Source organism: Fukomys damarensis, unplaced genomic scaffold (assembly GCF_012274545.1).
Source record: "Fukomys damarensis isolate Sample0158 unplaced genomic scaffold, DMR_v1.0_HiC HiC_scaffold_4, whole genome shotgun sequence".
Lineage (NCBI taxonomy): Eukaryota > Metazoa > Chordata > Mammalia > Rodentia > Bathyergidae > Fukomys > Fukomys damarensis.
The window spans coordinates 22,004,870-22,026,907 of record NW_022900916.1 but is presented as its reverse complement, the minus strand read 5'-3'; the positions used below and the strand labels follow the sequence as shown (position 1 = coordinate 22,026,907).

General features: G+C 34.4%; 1 protein-coding gene across 3 annotated transcripts in view; it reads left to right on the top strand.

Moving 5' to 3' along the window:
• The window catches only part of Tmem196 (transmembrane protein 196), a 59,075-nt gene extending 37,477 nt beyond the window's left edge, over positions 1–21,598 (top strand). For 2 of the 3 annotated variants that reach the window (XM_010610840.2, XM_010610839.2), the window contains exons 2-4: positions 13,104–13,160; positions 16,528–16,782; positions 20,102–21,598. In XM_010610840.2, the coding sequence (XP_010609142.1) occupies positions 13,104–13,160; positions 16,528–16,782; positions 20,102–20,161 (372 nt within the window). In that variant the 3' untranslated portion in view covers positions 20,162–21,598. Of the gene's footprint in view, positions 1–13,103; positions 13,161–16,527; positions 16,783–17,952; positions 18,026–20,101 lie in introns of all 3 variants that reach the window. The other variant, XM_019205515.2, reaches the window with a different exon arrangement.
• Positions 21,599–22,038: the final 440 nt, after the last annotated feature.

Genomic DNA, 22,038 nt, shown 5'->3' with positions numbered 1-22,038 from the left:
CTCTCTCTCTCTCTCTCTCTCTCTCTCTCTCTCTCTCTCTTTCTCCTGGGGATTGAATGTGGGACCTTGTGCTTTCAAGGCAAGTATCACCAATGAGTTAAATCCCTGGCTTCATTTTGTTTATTCTTTCAAAGAACCAACTCTTTGCTTCATTGATTTTTTTTTTTGTATAATTATCTTAGTTTCCATTGTACTGATTTCTGCTCTGATCTGTTTAATTTCCTCCTTTGTATGAGCTTTGGGTTTTCTTGCTTTTCTTTTTCTAGAAGCTTAAGGTTCATCATTAGGTTGTTCATTTGAATTCACTCTGTTTTCCTAATACGAGCATTCACTGTTATGAATTTCTCATATGGTAAGACTGCTCTCATTGTATCCCATATATTCTGATATGTTGTACTGGCATTGTCATTTAACTGTAGAAATTTCCGTTTTTTTCTTTAATTCCCTCTGTGACCCATTGGTTTATCAGGACTATGTTGTTCATTTTCCGTGTGTTTATGAAATTCCTGTAGTACCTTTTGCTGTTGATCTCCAGTTTTATCACATTGCGATCTGGTTTTATATATATGGGAAAACTTCAATTCCACTGACTTTACTTAAACATGTTCTATGAGCAAATATTTGGTGTATTTTGGAGAAAGACCCCGATGCAGCTGAAAAAAAAATGTGCATACTGATTTTGTGAGGTGGAATATTCTGTAAACATCTGTTCAGTTCATTTTCTCAAGAGTTTGTTTGAGTTGTAGTATTTTGTCATTGATTTTTTTTGTCTAGTTAACCTACCTATTTGTGACAGTCAGTTATTTAGGTCCCCTACTACTATTGTATTAGTGCTTATTTGATTTTTCATGTCCATTAGTATTTGTTTTATATAGTTGGGTGCACTAATATGTTGTTCATATATATTTATGATTGTCATTTCTTCCTCTTGGATTGTTCCCTTTACAAGGATGTAGCCTTCTTTGTCTCTGTTAATTAGTCTGGGTTTAAAATCCATTTTATCTGCACATAAATAGATACTCCTGTTTTCTTCAGGTTCCTGTCACATGCAATATTGTTTTCCACCCTTTAAATTGCAGTCTATGAGACCCCCTTGGGGTCCCTCTGGTGATGTGGAACTTTGATTTAGAGCCTTGTTTAGGTATCTTCTCATTTCAGTCACTGCAGTCTGCTGTTCTTTTACTGAGGTGACTTTTTTGCTTTCCCAGTGGGCTTCAATTCTCAAGAAGGTTCAGGTGTTCTCTCTACTGCTCAGCACTCTGGCAACGCCTAGGCTTGGAACGATGGACTCCTGGATCCCTGTGCTTTGCTGTTGTCCGTGCCGGGGCCTGAGCACATGTATGGATGGTAACATGGCAGGCCTCCGGCTGGGGTCTGTCTGTATATCCATGCAGCTATTGTCCAGGAGGGCTTCAGGCAGGGACTAGGCAGCTTTCATATAGGTATGATGAAAAAAAGACAAAGTATATTTTAATTTTTTAAAATTTGGGTTTTTTGAGACAGAGTCTCACTTTGTAGTACAAGTGCTATGTAGCCGAGGCTGGCCTCCAACTTGTGGTAATCCTCCTGTCTCAGCCTCCTACGTGCTGGAATTATAATCATTCACCACCATGCCTAGACTTTAAATATTTATTATAGCAACAGACAAACTGCCAAAAATCTCCTTCAAGATACTCCACCTTGCTTTAAATGCACATATCCCATTGCTCTTGCTTCTTTTTGAAGTGGTTCCAGAAGTCTTCCTTAATATCTTTTCACAGCTGCCTAAATGTCTTAAATTAATTCAAAACATTTATGGTAAATTCTGTTAGATATAAACATTGTAGTGTATCCTTATCTACTTTTTTCCATTGGATCTGGCACTATGCAAATTCTACCTATTTCCCGAATTCAAAAGAGCCATGAAAGTTAAATACTTTGAATTGATGCAGAACACCAAGGCAACCATGTTAGCACAGCTGAAGACAGAAGAGAGGACTTCCGGAACTGCTTTAGAAAGTGCTAAGAATGATGGGAAATGTATGTTTGAAGTGAAAAGCAGTATTTTAGGGGAATTAATGGCAATAGGTCTTTTCCTGTAATAAATTTTTAAATGTAAGCATTCACAGTCCACTTTGATCACAGCTTGTATTTAGATGGGATTACTGTGTAAAAAAATAGTTCTCAGAGAGAGAACTATCGAGTAAGTAAGAACTTTCAGTAAGAACTCATATAGGATTTCAAGTTGGGTACATAGAGTCAGAATTATTATTTATATGACAGAAGTTGTAAGGTTTGATTAGTTCTTTGTAGGGGTCCTACACTTTCTGTAACAGTATTTTTTTTTTCCAAAAAAGGATACACAACAAAGATAGCCACAACCTTTAGAGGAAAGGTCATTGATCATAATCAGAAATTGCGTTGCACCTCTTTATCTTTAGAAATTCTGCTTTCAGACAGGCATGGATTGTCAGAAGTAGTGCTCAATGGCTTAAAAGAATCAGAAAGTAGCAAAGCAATGGAGCTCATTTAAACAACCAAAAGAGCAACTATATTCTGATGTTTTAATATTCTGAATATTTTTCTAAATATTTCTTGATTATTTTGTAAATTTTATATCCTGATTGAGTGAAAAGTATCTAGATTTCCTCCAAAGAGCAAACTTTGCAATGGATTGAGATACTGTGTGCTTCAAGGCAAGGGAGGAAAATAAAGAGATTGAACTAGACACTCAGACTAGTGTTCTGGATGGTAGTAGATAATACCATTCAGATGAGAGTTCTGAAACATTGCCCAACTTTTTAGTTTCACCATAGGAGAAAAGCTTTTCTGTGTCTACTCTGAAGCCAAATCCGGTGTTCTAAGAGAAAAAGAGCCAACTACAATTCTGGAATATATATTCAGAGATGATTTTCCTCATTTCTGCCTAACATAGCACAACCTTTTCTAGTTTGAGAAATCACTTTTGCTTCTAAGTAAGAATGTTCTGGAAGTTATCAGTAGGTTCCAAAGTAAAACTTCTCCTCAGTGACTGGTCTAGGAAAACCTGTTAATGAAGACATCTAAAGAGCATCTGAGGGTTGAGAAGGAATTTTATGAAACCCACAGAGCTATGCCTATGATACTTCAAAATCAACACCAACCAATTTTCAAATGATATTCTGCAGAAAAGAATCAATGTAATCTGACTATTTATGAATATTTCTGAAAAAAGTTCCATAATATTGAGGGAAAAGAGGAATCAGTTATGGTTTATAGATGGCTGAAACAGATTACTTTTTGCTTCTGCCAATGAACAATATAATACATTCATCCATCCAGCTATTGATTCGTTTACTTTGAAGTTACATTATGTCATCTAGAAATTTTATTCCAACAGCACAGTTTGTAGGAGAAGCTATGGAAGAGTTGTACATTGAAAATTGATTCCTTTTTCTGTATATGGAGGTTAACATAAAGTTCAGAACTGTTTCTTTGCTCCCTAACTTCTCTTCATTAACTTGTCTGCCATGGAATAAAGTTCCCTTTTTCAATCCATACTTTTTGTAGTGCCTTGAGAGACTATCAAAAAACCTGGTAAAACAAAAACTATAGTTCTGCCATTTTATGAATTATGAAACTAAAAAATGTTTTTTAAATAAATACAAAGTGATGATGGTCACTGAAGGTGAAGCTGCTTCTACTTTAATATGTAGTGGTCTATGTTTCATTATATTTAACTGAGAAGAAAACCACACTCAGCTTTTAGCTTCTATTCTCCATAACAGGCTTCATTTATTTCAAGGATTGAGCTCGAAGTACTCCATGGCACATTGGGGTTTGTGCCTGAAAGCTGTGACCTAGTATTTTCTGAACTCAGTTCAAATCAGCATGCAAACTCAGCAAGCAAAGCAATGATCTCCATCTTGTGATTCAGACATACTAGCAGAGCTCTTTACTCCTCAAAACATGGGCTGCTACTCCATTTCCAAATACACTTCCTGAGATTGTACAGATTGGGGAACTTTTGGGGTGTTGTAAAAAATACCCTATGAGTTATTCATTAGTAAGGATGAATCATGATGGGTTATCTTTTCCAAACATCTATCATAATTTTGCTCAAGCCACTTTCTGTACTTTTTGAATAGGCAATGCCTGGTAATGGCTCAGACATAAATAAAACCCAAGGTATTTCATGAAAATCCTCGCCCTCTCCATCAGGTTGCCATCACTCATCTAAACCCAAGTTATCACAGCCATTTGTTTCTTATGTGATTTTCCAGAATTACTTACACATATATGAACAAATTGATGTAAAGATTTTTATATATTTCTTGTCTTTCTAAAGAAAAGCTAGTGCATGGCATACATGATTCTGTAATTTTTTTCTTAACCACATATGTTGAAGAGCTTTCCATGTCAATGTACAACAGTCTTTCTCATATTTTTAAGTGATGCAGAAAATTCCACAGAATTTGAATAATTCTCTACTGATTGTCATTTGAGATTGCACCTTTTCTGTTGTTACTAATGACACTAAAATAAATAATTTAACATATAGATCATTTTTCACACTTGGTGTTCTGTCTATTGAATTCCAAAATGTGGGGTTGCTTGGACAAAGGAGCTATCCATAAACATATAAATATATGCTTTATATATAATTTTGACAAACGTTTCCACATTCTTCTCAGTAGAGATTGTATTAATTTATCTTTTCACAAGTAATATATACCTGCCTGGTTATCTGGGTCCTTGCCAAGTGATACCATTTATTATATACTTCTTATTAAACTTAAGACTTTCATCCATAAAACAGGTGAAAACTCCTCTCTGAGTTAGTTTGAAGTTGCATGTTTCTCCTGATAGATGAATTCAAACATATTAATGTTCAAAAGTCATTTGTAATTCAGGGAAATATCTGTTCATATATTATGCCTATATTTCTATTGAGGTATTAATGTTTTCTTTATCGATTTTTAGAAGTTCATTTCATTTGAAGGAGATTAGTCTTTAGTTTATAGCTGACATTTTCAGCAGGGTGTCATTTTGAACTTATGCATAATTTTTTGCTATGCAGGAAGTTGTCCTTATTTTCTTAGTTTTCATTTCTTAGCTCAGTTTCTTAATCAATCTCTTTTGTGGTTTACTAGTCATAAGTAAAGTATTTGCCACTTCAGAGTAAAAAAGCAAGTCTACTTTCTTCTAGTATTGTTATGGTTTTACTTGTAAATTAAACACTTATAGTCTATTAAGGCTACCCATATTAGAGATGTAATTTTATTTGTTTTCATTTTATTTTATAATGAATATACATTTTTATATTTCTAGTATGATTCTAGCTCTTTGTTCTTCCTATTAATATACAATTATTCTGTTTTAATTATTGAAGCTTTATAATATTCTTGGAAATTTGGTGTTAACACTCAACAACTTTTAAGTGCATTTTTATATTCTCCACCAGTACATCTTCTGAAAGATGTTTATTTTTAAGATAAATTTTAGAATCAACTTTTAATTTACAGAATGCATGCTGTTTTATTGTGTATAATTACATACTCTTACTATCAAACTTTTTATTTGTGATCACTGTCTTTGTTTGGGATACCATAATCAAATAGCTAAGCCTGAATAACTAGCAAATATCAGAAATGTGTTGCTCACAGCTCTGAAGGCTGGAACGAACACAATTGAGTTACCATCGTATCCAGTGCCTCATGAGGGCTCACTGTGCTTTCAAGATACCACTTTCCAGTGAGTCACAGAGCTGAAGGGATAAACAAGCTCTCAGACCTTTGTTAGAAAGGAACCAATCCCATTCACAAACACTCCATAGGCTAGCAACGTTTAATCTTTTCATTTGTACAAATGCTGTTGAATTTTTCATTTGTACTTCTGTTTACTTCTCACTGGCTCACACCTATACAGTATTACAAAATTTACTTTTGAGAATTCTATCCTAAAATATTAAAACTGAGATTTTTATCTATTACAACTTCAAAAAGTATTTTGTACATTATATATTAATTTCCATATATTAATTTATGCCTTACTAGTTTATTAATATACTTTATAGTAAATTTTAGAATTATTTCTCTGAGAAATTTCATATATCAATCATATCAACTACAAATGATGAGTTTGCTTCCACCTTTCCAATTTTAATATTTTTTAATTTCTATTGTCCAGTTGCTGTTTAGCAGCTCAATTCTAATGTTTAACACAGTGATGATAGTGGATATTCTTACTGCTTTCATCTCATCATATCAAAGATATGCATAATCAGTATCACCTGTCACTGTTGGCATTGGCCTTGGTCACACGGCTAATGCAGTGCTTTTTTCCATCTCTCCATCCTACAGTCACTTCCCTCACACTTTCTATATGATGCTCTTTGGAAGGAAATCATTAGGTGCAGCCCATTCTTAGGGAGAGGTTGTTATATTTACCTCCTTAAAAGCAAAATATCTCCATAAATTATTCAGAATTTTCTGAGTAGAAGGATTTCTCTCCCCCCCATTTATTCAATTATTTATTTTTTATCAACATGAGTTCAGAGATATTTGTTATGCACTGTGGGTCATAATCTAATACTTGTTTACTTTGTTGCTCCTATTGATCCATCTTTGGTCATTCAGCGCTACTTCTGTTGGTTCTTTTGCCTCTTTGACAAACCTCAATCAGTGTGTGCTTTGGGGTTTGTTGGTTGTTTGAGCACCCAATTACTTTCAGGAACTGTAGTGTACTCCAAGCTCATCTGGTATATTTTCTGGCACAATTTGAGATTCATCAGTGCTCCAGAGACACGTGGTCACTTTCAATGAAGCGTGGGATTAAAAACCAACATCTGGATGACAGGTGTGCTTGGAGTGCAGCTTTCTCTGCTAGACCTTTCCACTATTCTCTTTCTGGCTTGGAGCCAGTCAACCATTGACTAAGAATATGAGCCAAAATAAACCTTTTCTCCTTTAAATTGTGTGTGTGTGTGTGTGTGTATTTGTGTGCAACATTGAGAAAATAACTAAAACAATTGGTATCTTTTTGCTGCTTAAATTTATATTTCTTAATGACAAACAATTTTGATCATCTTTTCATATGTTTATTTATGAAGTATAATTTCCTTGCTCGGGTATCTTTCCAAGTCTTTTGCCCATATTTTAATTCAATTATTTTCTTTCTTACTTTCTATATTACTTAATTCAATCTATTTCCTTTCAATGTTTTTCTACAATGCTAATTATTTGTGCAGATGTCTTCCTTATGCCCATTTTTCAATTAGTCGGTTTATTCCAGATAACAATGTATTGTGTTAACAATGTAGGCCATCTCTAGATCTAGTTAACTGAAGTAAAACCAAACATTTTAAAAAGTTGAGAAAAGATAAATAGACTTAGGGGAGAAATCCATTAGCAATGATGAAAGGCACTGAGTGGAATAAAATTAAAGGATAATGAAATAATGTTCTCTAAGAGTCTTTAGAGAGCAAACAGCTCTGTTTTACTTTATGTTATAGAGTTGGAGTTTTTCCCTTGAAGAGCACTTTATGTGGCCTTCATGCTTGTCCATATCTCACTGAAAGTAATTAAGGGTAATGCCAGTGTTCCTTAGAGAGCCCGGAAGTATTTCTGCTGGTGAGACACAGTACAACGTGGATGTGAGTCTTAAGCCATGGGATTCTTAGACCTTGAATCCCTGGGAAGGTTTAATAACAATGATACCTCGCTTCCACTCTGTAGATGCTAATTGTTTGTTGATCAGGCATTTTAAATTGATATGAATGTAGCCAATTTTGATAACCAGGGCCTTCTGGCTTGCTTTCCAAATTATATGAACTTTCCCTATTTTTCACAAATAATTTTTATATGAATGTCTAGAGAAAAGAAACGAAATACACAAGAGGGAAAATCCTTGTGAGTCTAACCAGAGTTGATGCAAGAACATTAAAATTAAACAGCACAATATATTTAAAAATATGAATTTCTTTTTAAGTGTAAATGGTATCCCAAACACCAAAAGAATCCTAACATTCTTAAACCAAGAGGTGATTGAAATAAAGTAAAATCATTCAAGAACTGGTAGCAACAAAACAAGTCATACAATCTGTAATCTGGCTGCAGGATAAAGGTATTATATAACCAGAGCTAGATTTTCAAGCCAGTTTTGCAGCATTTAACCTTTGCTCTGTGTGTTTTCCCAATAATACATCCATGCATTTGAAAACTATTTTTTGAAGTTGTATAAATTGTTAATGGTTATTCAAGTATTTGATTCAGTGAGCTCAACACCTAAATGAGGAAGAAAGCAGGAGCCTGTTTCTATTTTCTAATGATAACATCTGTATTGGTTAGGACATTTCTTGACAAGTATTTCACCTGAAAGTGGTTAAATGAAGGGTGGGAAAGATTTTAAGGTGCTCCCTTTCAACAAAATTGGCCCATAATCTTTCATTTGTATTAAATATTGAATCACAATTGCATCAGAGCATTTCCACCTGATTTGAAGACTCACTGCTTTTATCTGCTGCCGTAACTGTCATAGTTCTATAATCTTTCATTACAAAACTCTGAGGAATTTTACAGTAGTCTTTTTTTCTCTCTCAGTCTCTTTCCCCAGGTAAACTTTCTTACAGAGAAGAGAATATTAATAAGGAATTTGTCACTCAGGTCATCAAGAAAAGGAGACAATAAGAAAGAGAGAACCAGGACAAAAATATGAGGTTTTTCTTTCACTTTGGGGGAAGTGTTAGCAAAACTCTTTGTTAGGAAAATCGAATACATTCACTTTTGGCCCAACTGCTTGCTATGGGAATTATTTATGCCAATGTATTGTATAGTCTCACTTTACTCCTTTTCACTATTTTTAATTTTCCTGACATCTTTTGGCTTAACTTTCAGTGTTGTTATTGTTGTTGCTATATTTTTATCTTTATATTTTCTGGTCTTGTTATTATTTTAGCACAAAAATGTATGATTCTACTTTTCTATCAGTATCTAGAACCAGTTAGCATCTCTATTGCTCTGCTCCATAGTACAAGGATATTACAACATTTTGCTGACATCTTCTTTACCTTCCACATCCCATGTCTCATTCCAAAATGACCTGGGGATGTTCATTTTACATGTATACTAATTTGGCCACCTAACACTTTTCCATTTGCAAGATTTGCTGTTTTGTTTTAGTTTGTACTTTTGCTGCTTCGTTCTTTGTTATCTCACGTCTTCCTTTAAGAACAGCTTCTAGTCATTCTTTTGCAGAGTTGCAGTTTCCTGTTGTTGCTGTAACAAATTAGTACTAATTTAGTAGTTTAAAACATCAGGAATTCATTCTCTTAGTTCCAGAAGCCAGAAGTCTAGACGGGCCTACAGGGATGCAGTCTTTTCACAGGCACTAGGAGACTCCCCTTCCTTGTCCTCTCTCATTGCAGAGGCCACCTCATCCTCTACCTCATGGCTCCCTTCCCCTTCTTCAAAACCAGCTTTGTAGCATCTTCAAGTCTCATTCCCTCTGCCCTTTTTGCCAGTATACATCCCTCTCTGTCTCTCTTGACTTTGCTTTCCCATTCAAAGTCATTGTGATTACAGATGTATTCCTGGATAATCCACAATAATCTAACCATATTCAAGCCCTTAAATTAAATACATCTGCTTTTTTGGTCAAATAAGGTAACATATTCAGGCTCTTGAGATTAGAACATGGGCATCTTTGGAGGGCTCTAATTCATTCTATCACTATGCCCTTGGCCAAACGGACACCTCTTTCTTATAACCAGTTTTAAGAAGAGTTTGGCTAGATGATATAAGTTAAATTCATTTTTCTTCCAAAATTACATAGGTATTTTACCTTAATATCTTCTCTCAAGCTTTTGTCATGAGAGGTTGGAGTTGTTTTAGTTAGGCATTACCTTTTTTGTTGTTGTTGCTGCTGCTATGATTTTCTTTGGTGTGCTGTAGTCCTCAAATTTTGCTTGTGATGGGCTGTGGTTGCCTTGTGCTCCAGAGAGAAGCTGAAGTGCTCCAAGTCTTTTCCCAGTGATAGTGCACCACCTTCAGCTTAAGTCCTTGCTCACCTCCCACACAAAGGGGTCCATGTCATGCTCTTGCCTCTCCTTCTGAGACATAGGCTAGCATTTGTCACTCTTACCTGCTAGGCTCAAGATAAAGGGCAGGTGGGGTGTCAGAAAAGGTTCTTCATTGTTCTAGGCCAATCTCAGCTTAGGACATCTTGGTCCACCTGGTTTCCGGATGGTACCCTCTCAGCATCTGTACCCTTCTTGTGATAGCCTTTTTATCTATTTATACAAATTTATATATTTGACAAGCCTCAGTACAAGCATGCATTGTTAAGCCCAAGATGAATTCCTGCCTCATCCCTTTTGTAAATTATTTTTCTTCTGCTTTTCCTGTAGTTACAGTAGCTATCTGTTTCTCTATATGCCCTAAGGAAAAAGACATTGTTACTGTTCCACTGTGGCCTAAGACTCTTGTTCCTTTTTAAAATTATAATTAGCACGCATTAGTGGGTAATATGCGGGCTTCTTTGTTATGTTTTCCTACCTGGATGTGATTTTATGTATTTACCATTATGTGTGTCATTTTTAAATTAAAAATCTGAAAAAGGGATATGGATTCTGAAATATGGATTTGGATACTCTAATAGAAATGACTATTAGGTAGTATTTATACTCCAAGGCAGAGGAAGAATGGAAAAATATTGCCTGATTTCCTTCCTACTCTATCTTTGCCTTCTTCAACTCTGAACTTCTATTTTCTAGATTCATTCAAGTTAAGTGAGACAACAGAAAATTGAAATTTCAATACACTTAACTGTTGTATCCGTAAGGGTGGGATGGTATATATATATTTCAAAGAGATCTAAGGAACACATAACTGTATTATATCAAATTATTTTAAGAACGAACTGCGGGTGAATGGACTTCCAAGCTGAGTTAGAGTTAGTTCAGAAAAGGACAAGCTTGGCCTTTGATCTAGAGTTTGAAGTTAGGAGATGCAAAGATTTGTTTCAAACTGGGATTTGACCATAGCCTTGAAGCATACACATATTTCAAAGAGATCTAAGGAACACATAACTGTATTATATCAAATTATTTTAAGAACGAACTGCGGGTGAATGGACTTCCAAGCTGAGTTAGAGTTAGTTCAGAAAAGGACAAGCTTGGCCTTTGATCTAGAGTTTGAAGTTAGGAGATGCAAAGATTTGTTTCAAACTGGGATTTGACCATAGCCTTGAAGCATACACGATGGAATCAGTAAGACTACACACCAGGACAAACTCTCCTTCACCTGAGGCACAGAAGGAAATGAAAAAATGGTCAGAAGAGTCACTCAAAAATAGGTTTTTAAACCAGGCATGGCAGCACATACTGTCATCCTACCACTCTTCTAGATCAAGGCAGTAGGATCACAAATTCAAGGCCAGCCTGGGCACTAAGTGACTTAAGGAGAGCATGTCTCACAAAAAGAAAAAGAGAAAAAGAGAAAGGCTGAGGAGAACACTTATTCAAATCCCTAGTACCACAAAAAAGCTGAAAATTATATAAGTATTCAATATTTAGAAAGTTCTGAGTTTCTGTCTTCTCATGTGTTTATAGTACTATAAATATTGTGTCAGATCTATTTATGATATAGTAATGTTTGACTTATTATGTGACTTCTGAATATAACTCCAATTTATTTTCTGTCTTTGTGACTGACATTTTTGATTAGTAAAATTAAAGTGTTCTCCATTAGGATTTATAAGTATCTTCTGTTTTGGTCTGTGACTTTAATGCTGTAATTAGAAACCCTTCCCACTCCTCCACAATTACATAACTATTTAACTTCGTTATTTCCAAATGCACTTGTAAATTTTTATACATTTAAATAATTTAGCAGTTTCATATTGATGTGGGGTTATGATGTTAGGGAAGGTTAACAAATTGCATAATTTAATTAATTGAATAAATGGTCCTCACCCTTTCTCAATTAATTTTAAAAGTCATCTATGTTATATAACAAATGCATGTATACCTTAATGTGTCCTCATCTGTTTTCCTGCTCCTTTACCTGCTTTATCGTCCTTTTTCTTCCTTGAGGGTAAGTTGCTTTGCAACTACTCCCCTTAATCATTATTTTTCACCAAACTTTATAGTGTTTATCACAAGCACATTATTAAAAATAATCCTTAAAATATTTTGATATGTATTTTTTTAAAATTCTACCCAAGTGCAATACTTAGGGCCAGATATTTTTAGTGCTGATTTGAAATAACAAAAGTATTTTCACAAACCAAATGGAAACAATTTTCTTTGAAAATCTAGAGCCTTTAGAGGGCTTACTACTTATTAATGAATCTATTACTTTATTTATATGAGTTATCTTAAGTTAGAAGTAGGTACAAGTTTGCACTCAAGTATCCCTAAATGTTCCTTTCCAAATTCAATTATTTACTACCTTATGGTAATAAAATGTCTGTCACCAAATAGTTTGTCAATGGTAGATGATTTGATGTAGCTGCTTTTGCAAAGCAATTATGTCACCAGTGTCCTTATTTACAGGAAGCGATAAGCCATCCATAACTTCTGACATGTTTATAAACCAGCCTTTCTGGTGGAATAGGGGAGGAGTTGTACCAATTTGAGAGGTCCAAAAAAGTCTCTGTAGAGAAATATCTCTTTGTCTGATGCTTTACCATTTTATCTTTCCGGGTTCCTTACCTGTAGTCTAATCTACTGAATTCTAATTTCTTAGTATAAATGAAGGTATGAATGAATTCTTGCTAGTTTCTTAGTATGAATGAATGAAAGGCAAAACACTTTTCTCCCTGAGAAAATAGAAAAGAATAAGAAGACAATGCAAGGAAATAGGAGAAACAAAACTACATTGTACATACAGTTTTTCCTGGTGATAAACTAATCTCAATTTTGTTAAATCCCATTTACCTTTATCAACTTTGCAAGAAGTCAATTTTCATTATTGAGTACAGTTTTTGGATTTTACCACTCTACAATGAGATATTTTCCTTTTCAGTGGGAATTTAAAACTTTTAAGCTTCCTGGAGAAAGTGTCATGAGTGAACTAAAATGAGCTAAAATCTAGGGTGTCTTGTGTGTTTGAATATGGAATAATTTTTCTTCCTTTCCCTTGCAGTTTCTCCTTTGTGGCATATGTGGAATATTGTGCGCCAAAAAGAAATCAGGACTTGTCGTAAGTTTTTTCCTTGTTTGTATTGTACATTGGAGTGTTTGAAATATAAGAATTCCAGAATGAAAATGGTGACTAGCCAACTTTCACATACTGTATGTTACTAATTTAGAATAAAAGGAGACTGACAAATAAATCCTGGCCTTTCTTCCTACAAATAAAAAAAAAAACAGAGAATTTAGAACTGCATAGGAGACTGACAAATAAATCCTGGCCTTTCTTCCTACAAATAAAAAAAAAAAAACTAGAGTATTTGAGACTGTGACAAAACATCTACACAGAAAAACCTTTGATACAGTCCTTAAATACATAAATATACACACTTGAATGTCTGCTGTGTATGACAGTCTCCAGTTTTCTACTTCAAAACTCTGAGGTGATTACCTGAATCCTTCAATGAACTAAGAATGATAATGTTTTAGTCTACAGAAAGCATAACTGATTAAATATGGAATGGGCTTAGGGATTATTGGCTTTCTTTGTGAAGCTAATTTTGCAAAGCAGCAGGACAGCTGTGTTTCTGTGGTTATAATTGATTCTTTAAGATTTATTTTGTTTATTTTATCATGGTAAGAATACATATAAGTACTTTCAGATGTTTTATGACACTAGTATGGGGTTCTGGGGTAGTGAACATGCTCCCAGTTAACTCTGATATATATAAAGGGGAAAAGGAAACGTTGGGGAACAAATGTGTTTTTGATATTTGTAATTGGCATTTGCGATTCTCTCATCACTCTTTAGACGTAGGCTTCCCATTTCTACACCTTTCCTTTACCAAAGGTCTTTAGGGTTGTAACAGAAGAAGAAAAGAAGGAAGGAAGGAAGGAAGGAGGGAGAAGAAGGGAGCGGGGGTGGAGAAAAATTTTAAATGCACTAGTGTCTCTTTTATAAATTTTTTATGTTATAAAAGAAAAGAATCACAACAGCTGAACCTTTAGTGTATCTACCACTAGAAGGTACCTTATGCTCCTGTACTCTGAAGTTCCCGTAGATGGTATTGGGCCTCAAGAATTCTCTACCCTCTGATCAAACTTTGTAAAAATGTCTCTATTCCAAATATCTCTGCAGTCTAGAATCTCTTGCTCCGTGTGATATGAAAATAGGATATACTTATGAATTTGTATGCACAAGTATTTTAGTTCACAGGTACAGTATTCTGTTCACATAATGAAGTATCATGTTTAAGAAATTAATAAGAATAACATTGGGAGAGATATTGGTTTTCCTGTTATAGCAAATTAAGTGTCATCTACTTTTTTGGCTTGAACAACAGGAATTTATTTCCCACAGCTTTTTATTTAAATTAATTCATTTGGTACACCTTTAATACAATGGTCACATTCATTACAGGGAATATGCACCTGAACACCATACATCCAACTTAGTGGTAACTCATTATTTAAAGGCAAGTGTGTAATATCTTTTTATTTGCTGAGAATGAATAAATAAAAAAATACATTCTAAAGAAAGTGCATGTCATCTGAATACTCTTTAAAATCAAATTTGTCTGATTAGCACTGCTTAAAGTTGTGTGCTCCTAGTTGTTACTTGGTGGGATGATTTCATTATTTGGTAACTGATTTTGGTATTGTAATTAATCAAGTATAAAAAATTCATAGTCATCCATCAATGAGTTTTCAACCATGATGATATGTACTATGAGACAGATGCAATAAAAATGCCCAATAAATGAAACAAACTATAGCACTGTAATTCTTTCTGTCCATCAAGCTTTTTATTGTGCTATTCCATGGGCCTGTGCCTGGACCCTCTCTGGGATCGGTAGGTACTTAGCTGAGATGGCACATTCTCAAGGACATTTTGAACAACCCTGTTAAGGCTACCTTCTACTCTTCCCTACTTTTAGGACAAACATTAATCCTCTGTCTTCATATTTAGCATGCCATGTTGACAGGTTGGATCTTGTCATTCACAAGATCTCAACCCACTCAAAGGGAATTACAAGCTCTTCTGGTTGATAATTGTAAGCTATTCTGCCAGCAGCTGCCGCATGCAGGGCGTAGTAGGTACTAGCTGTTCAGTAAGTGCTTGCTAAATTAAACTGACCATTGACAACAAAAATACCTGGTAATTTAAAAGTAAATGCTAATATAAGTTGTAAAGCTTTTGCCATGGAGAATTATAGCAAAGGAGGAAAACAATAGAGTTCAGAAAGGCTTTTTGAAAAAAATAGGACTTTGATTTATGGTTTCCATCTAAAAGGCCCAGGAAAAATCAAAATTATTTCCAAGGAACTATTCTTGCAGTGGAAATGAACAAGCTATGCTGGGGATGTAGTTCTGCCCTGGGTTCAATTGCAGCACTGTAGCCACTGTGTTCTAAAGAATGGAAATAAGATTGGGTAATTAAATTTGCAGCATCCTGTATAGCACCATGATAACCCATCAGAAGATTTAGATCAACGCCCCAAAAGTGCAAAGTTCAAAAGTCCTTGAAATAGTCCATTGGGTTCTGAAATACTCACTGCACAGAAAGCATTGCACTTGGTTCTGCTCAGGATCCTATTTAGGTAGACGAGTATTTTCAACATTTGTGAATAGGAACCCAGATCAAATACTAGTAAAATTAAAAACAAAGCTCATTCTGTGCTTATCCAGAATAAACAAACAGTATTTTTCAGAATATCTATGGTGTGCATTTTATTGTGATGCCACAGAGTAACAAAGAATTAGTCAGGCTCTGGGCCAGTTCACAGAAAGTCCCTAACCCACCCATCGTGGAAATAGATATACACACATTACAATACTTAATAAATGAAAATAAAAGTAATTTAACCACATTCTCTAAATACAAATAGGTAGAAAGACACAAATATCTGAAGTTAGGTGACACTAACAACAATTCATTTAAAGTAAGCTATTTAGATTCTTGGAGAGGACTGACGTAGCGAAACTAGATTTTATTTGGAAAATCTGAGTTCAGTCCCTCACTTTGCATCTTATCACTCATTGATGGCCACTCATTTTCCCAAACTGTGTTTTAGTATCTCTCTCAAAAGATTTCCAGGAGGACTCACTGAGATCAAATCTGTTACAATCAGCACGATAAGACACAGTACATGTTAAATGCATATTGTTTAAATCAGAATCTGGCTAAGAGAAAATTTATTTCAGGATTTTCATAAAACATATTTTTGGCTTCAGCTTCTAAGATACTATGGTCTACTCCCTAGGCAGTGACTCAGACTGAGTAGAGTTTCAGCTGGAAAGCTAGCTCCTCTGGGGAACACCAGGAGTGCCTTCTCCATGTTGTAGGTTAGCCATCCTGCATGCAGCAGCACGTGGCAGTGTGTTCTGGGCATCTTGACCTCCTCATCTTTAACACCCCTCTTCTTTCTCCTTACCAGATGATCCTCTTTTCAGCCTGTTGTATCTGTGGACTCATTGGGGGCATCCTAAATTTTCAGTTCCTTCGGGCAGTCACAAAGAAGACCTCTTCCTTGTATCCTCTGCATCTGGCCTCCATGTCCCTGGCATGCATTGGGATTGGGGGCTGCACCCTGTCCTCCTGGCTCACGTGTCGACTGGCTAGCTATGAACAGAGGAGGATGTTCTCCGAAAGGGAGCATTCCCTGCATCACTCTCATGAAATGGCTGAGAAAGTGAGTTTTGTGCCTTTGCCTCCCACTGCCGTCATGTGACGAAGACGGCAGTCTCCATAGGTGAATCAGTTTGCAGTCTTAGGTGACAGTTTAGAAGGTTTGGATTTTATACATTGGCTCCTATTAGATTAAGAGTAAGAATTTTCACAGTTACATTTTCTCTGCAATTTTGGGTACACCTATTCTCAACATAGCTTCTCTCTGTCTTTTCGAAACACAGTTCCTAAAATAGCATTTAATAAAATATTGAATACCTTATAAATATGGATTATATGTATTATTCTGGGGAAAAACACATAAATTAAACACAACTTCTACTCAATAATGCCGGTTTTAGAAATCGCATGAATTCTCTTTTCTAGCTCAGCCCTTGTGCTTGTAAGCAGATGCATCTGGTTATGTAAATTAGATATTCAAGAATAAAGAAGCTCTTTAATGAGGTGACAAAAAGTCTTGTCCATCAGTGCAGATATTACAGTCCATGTAAAGCTTCATTTAATTCTCATCTAAACTTCATGCGTATTTGGATAGGTTTGACTGTATTTTAAACAATGGTCCTTGCATACTTGTTTCTGGAAACCTATTCAAACAGAAAGTTACATTAATTGATTGAAAGGACAAATAGCATAGAGAGATGCCTATGCTTCTGCTACATCTTGCACATGTTTTTAATTCATTTCCCATATCTCTTAAGGGAAAGACTACTGTATTTATCACTATCTATTAAGGTAAAGATGAGCACCTGTGAAATAAACTCGCTAAGATAATGGCTAAATTACACTTCTATTTATATCATGGAAATAAAACTGTACAGCCCTAGAGTAAAAGAAATAGTGGAAAGAGTGACTGCATATTTCTTTGTAATGTTATTTTTGAGTTAAAAATATTTATATGGTATTTACGTGTTTTTAGTCCGTGTATAATCTATACATCAGCAAATGCTCTTAAATTGTCCCAAGAAAGCCATGTAAAGAGTTCTACGCATGTACTTCAGAGAAGAATTAGTAGGAAAGAGGACTGAAAATTTAAATAATTAGATCATTGAAGCTAGGTGATCATTCTGTATTTAGACAGTGGCTCTTTTGTGCTCTACTTTTATACTAGTGTGACTTAGTGTTCTGTATATATGTTTGTGCAATATTTATTGTATAATTGTTATATTTACATTAGAGATTGAGGGCTATTGAAATAACCGACTTGCCCAGCTGCCCGGTGGTGCCCCGACACCAGAGTTACCTACAAGGTACGCTGACCTCTAGGGAGTTGCCATGTTGTGATGTCGCTGCAGCCTCTTTCAGGAAGCCATGATGTCAGCAGATCAGACGGCTGATGTTGCAGAGTTGTTACTCAAAGCACCGCTCTCATAAGGGCTGCTTTGAGGAACCGACTTAAACCTCCATGGCAGCGTCTTGCAGCTTCACAGTTGGTTGAGTATTTAAAATATTCAGCCTGCTTATAAAACATCCAAACACATTTCTGTTTGGATGATTCACGATTCCTTTTATTCTTTGCTGCATCATGATTCTGACTCGATATCATTCACAGACCAGAGTTTTGCTTTTGATAATAAATGAGTCTGGACAAAGGCAATTGTGTATCTCCATCATGCCAACAATGCATGAACAGATAGCCAAGAGACTGACACCAATACAGAAATTCTTCTATAGGGGAGGTCTAGTCTGTTGAAATTGTGCATTATGATGCATTGGCCATATATTTCCATTTGCTGAAAATAGTCAAAGTTCTTGGTCTATTTAAGCAGTGCAATTAGAAATACATCATATAGATGCTACAATCTATATGCAAAAAGTATGCTCACTTATGAATATCTACATTTTGTCCTGCCCAAACTTAGAGTACAATCAATCGCTCATTAAACTGAACATGTCTATTTGCAAAAATCTGGAAAATTCATCCATTTTAATATTAATTTCCTATCAGTAATTTTCCTATATCCCCATTAGCATGAATTTAGTTGAGAATATTCTTTTATTTTGAAAAAAAATTTTAAACTTTCTTTAAATCATGCACACAAAAGATTGGTAGTTTAGTTTTATGGTTTTTAAAACAGCTTTTTAAAGTTCAAAGTCTTTTTAGAAAAGGTGGGTAAGAATAAGATTGGTATTTCTATAAATCTAGTAAAAATTGTCTTTTTCTTTTAGTAGGATTAGTAAGAAAAGATATTGGATAAATTTTATGAATGATCATTTTGAGGAAATGATTGCTAGTTATCTTGCTGTCTATAGTGAATTCTTACATGAAGCCTCAACGCAAGTTGTTTCTTAACTATAATAAACTTAATGCCAATCCAGTTATCCAATGCATTTTCTGACCTATCTTCACCGTATGTATAGCTCTAGCATGTTCTCCAGACATGTCTAGCAGTTTCTTCAAACAGACACTACATAGAAACGGATAGGAATGAGACAGTTGAGAAATAATTTTACACTTGATAAATTTTTGCTGCTCCTTTGCAAAAGGCTTTTTCAGATTTGGAGAAACGTTGTCAACCTATTCTCAAACAAAATTCCCAACATTATTTATAATATAGTTCACTAACCACAATAAAGGGGAATAGTCCTCATATCTCATCACTTTTTATTGTGTAATAAAATATATAAATTCAAAAATCATAAATGTCTTTAATATATATATTTTATAGCTGAAAATGGAACTTTCAATGTTAGTTTATTCTTTACATTTATATTTTATTTGCCTTCTTATCTACTTATCCTTGTTAATTTCTTAGTAGCTGATCCTTTAAAACACACTATGATGTTTCAGTGCTTTGATTTTTTAATATATGTGATAGTGTCATTAAACCAACCTGTCCCACCGTGATTTGTTAGTGACTCACATGTAGTGATAAGCAAAAATCAATCCCCTGTGGTCCTTCTTCACCAAAAGGCCACACATTGTGTAAAGACTGATGATAAACTGTGAAATGTGTTGGCACTTGGTCAGCAGAGGAGCTTCTACATTGGGAACACATGGACATTTCGCAATCTTCTTTTGTCTAGGCAAAGTTCTTCCAAAATAGATTGGAAGAAAGAAAAGTGAAACTCAGGGACGTGAAGAAACAATGAACTGATCTATGGGTGGAACGGTCTGGTCTAACAGATTGTCACTTCGGCATTTTCATGTGCTCCAGAACGCCATGAAATTTCATTTCCTAAAATGCAGCAACAATATCAATCCTTGTCCTTCCCCACAAAATGTTTTTCAATGCCTTGAAATTTCTGCTTTGCAAATCTATTGACCAAAACAATGTCTTACACTGAAAACGAATTTTAATTAAATCATATTATTTTCCTAACAGGAAATGACAGACAACATGAGCAATGGAGGACCACAACTGATATTTAATGGAAGACTGTAATCAATATCTTAAAAACTGAACATTTTTAGTATTCTCGAGAGGCCAGGAGATGTCAAAGAAAGGAGATAAAACTAAAATAGCTCTTGCAATTTGCTTTATCTCTCCTGAGCAGACACTCAAATTATTCCTCCTCAATTTTGCTTCACTTATTCTCCAGCCTTTTTTATGGGGCAGAGAACTTTCCAGAAATGTTCTAGCTTAGTCATTTCAACAGACTTTTCAGATTGTTCTAAAGAAGACTTTTCGGGGAAAGTGTAATAAAACAAAAATAAGATTCATATTCTACACAATCACGATTTGACTAGCATGAGTATTAGATTTGTAACTATATATTTCATATGAGTAATTAAAAGGTACAAATATTGAGAAACAACAACATATTGATGTCTTTGTTTTGAAAGACAGATGGCTTCCAGAATGCCACAATTCAAAACCTCAGCTATGCCTTGTTATAAAAACATTGTAATTATTTTCAATTTGTGATTGAACTATATTTCATAATTTATTTGTAAATTACAAAAACATAAAGCATAAAGAAGAGATTTTTTAGAGAGATTATTAAACTGTATCATATTTTTGCATTTTTTGCACAAAAGTGAAAAGTTGTAAGTCAATATCATATAAGAGAAATCTACATTTTGGGCATATTGTGCAGACTGACCTGCATGTTCATGAATGAGCCTGAGAATAAAGTATGTATGTATTGATACTGTGAATATAGAAAATATAGACTGCATATATTTATAGTTACATGAATGAATATAAAGAGATGGTACGAAAGAAATCATGATGTTCTGGGGGGATTCTAACAGAGATGAGAAGGCAATTGCTCAAGGCTCTTCTTGCCCACAAAATTACATTTAATTTCTAACAAATTTGTCCATTTTTCTTCTGCTCATTATTATATATAACTATTATTGTTGCTGATATTTATGGAGCTAAGTGATCTGAATAGTATAGTATAAATATAGATTACTTAGTTACACAGTTATTTTACTATGATTATGATATTTGTGTAGTAATTGTTATTAAGATTGATTTATAAATATAACTTCAACTCACATATTTTCATATTTATCATCAGAGATGTTATAAGCAAAGCTTACATTCATGATGTTTATATTTCAAACACTTTGCAAACCATTTAAATTATACAGAAAGACATGATATAACTCCCAGATGAAGTTACAATTAGCTTCGCTGTAATTCTTTTTTAATTTATTTGAAATAATACTCACAGACCATGTTTTGGAAAGCATATATCCAAAGAATCGGAAAAAGTTCTCTGTCAAAGGAAATAAAAAGATAAGCTGACATTCACATAGCTAGATTTAATCCTTCTTTTCCATAATGGAATGTTAAAATAACAACCAACAGTAGGCAAGGAAATAAAAATATTTATGAAAATATAGTATCTGACAACAAACAAAAAACATAATATTTAAAAATATATCTCTTATTTTATGTATATTTTATTATTGCCCAAAGCTAATTAATTTTCAAGTAATTTTATGAGTTACCTACCAAACTATAGGTAAATTAAAATCTTTAATATTCAGAATGAGAACATGTTTTAATTTTTAAACAAGACCTAGGTTTAAATTGTGCTAACAACAACAACAAAAAAACCCTACAATTTGAGCTAATGACAATCTGAAAGTTTTTGTTTTATAGCAATATGAACATAATATAACCTATTTGGATCAACTTATAAAAAATCTGACTATTCAACAAAAATAACTGGACTACAATTGTTTGGTGTGATTTTTGAAGTTTCTCAACTCATTTGGATCACTTCAGTATGTAGTAGAGTACAAGTGCCCATAATTGCAATTTGAAATAGTGAATCAGCATCATTGTTCATTTGGTAAGCAGGC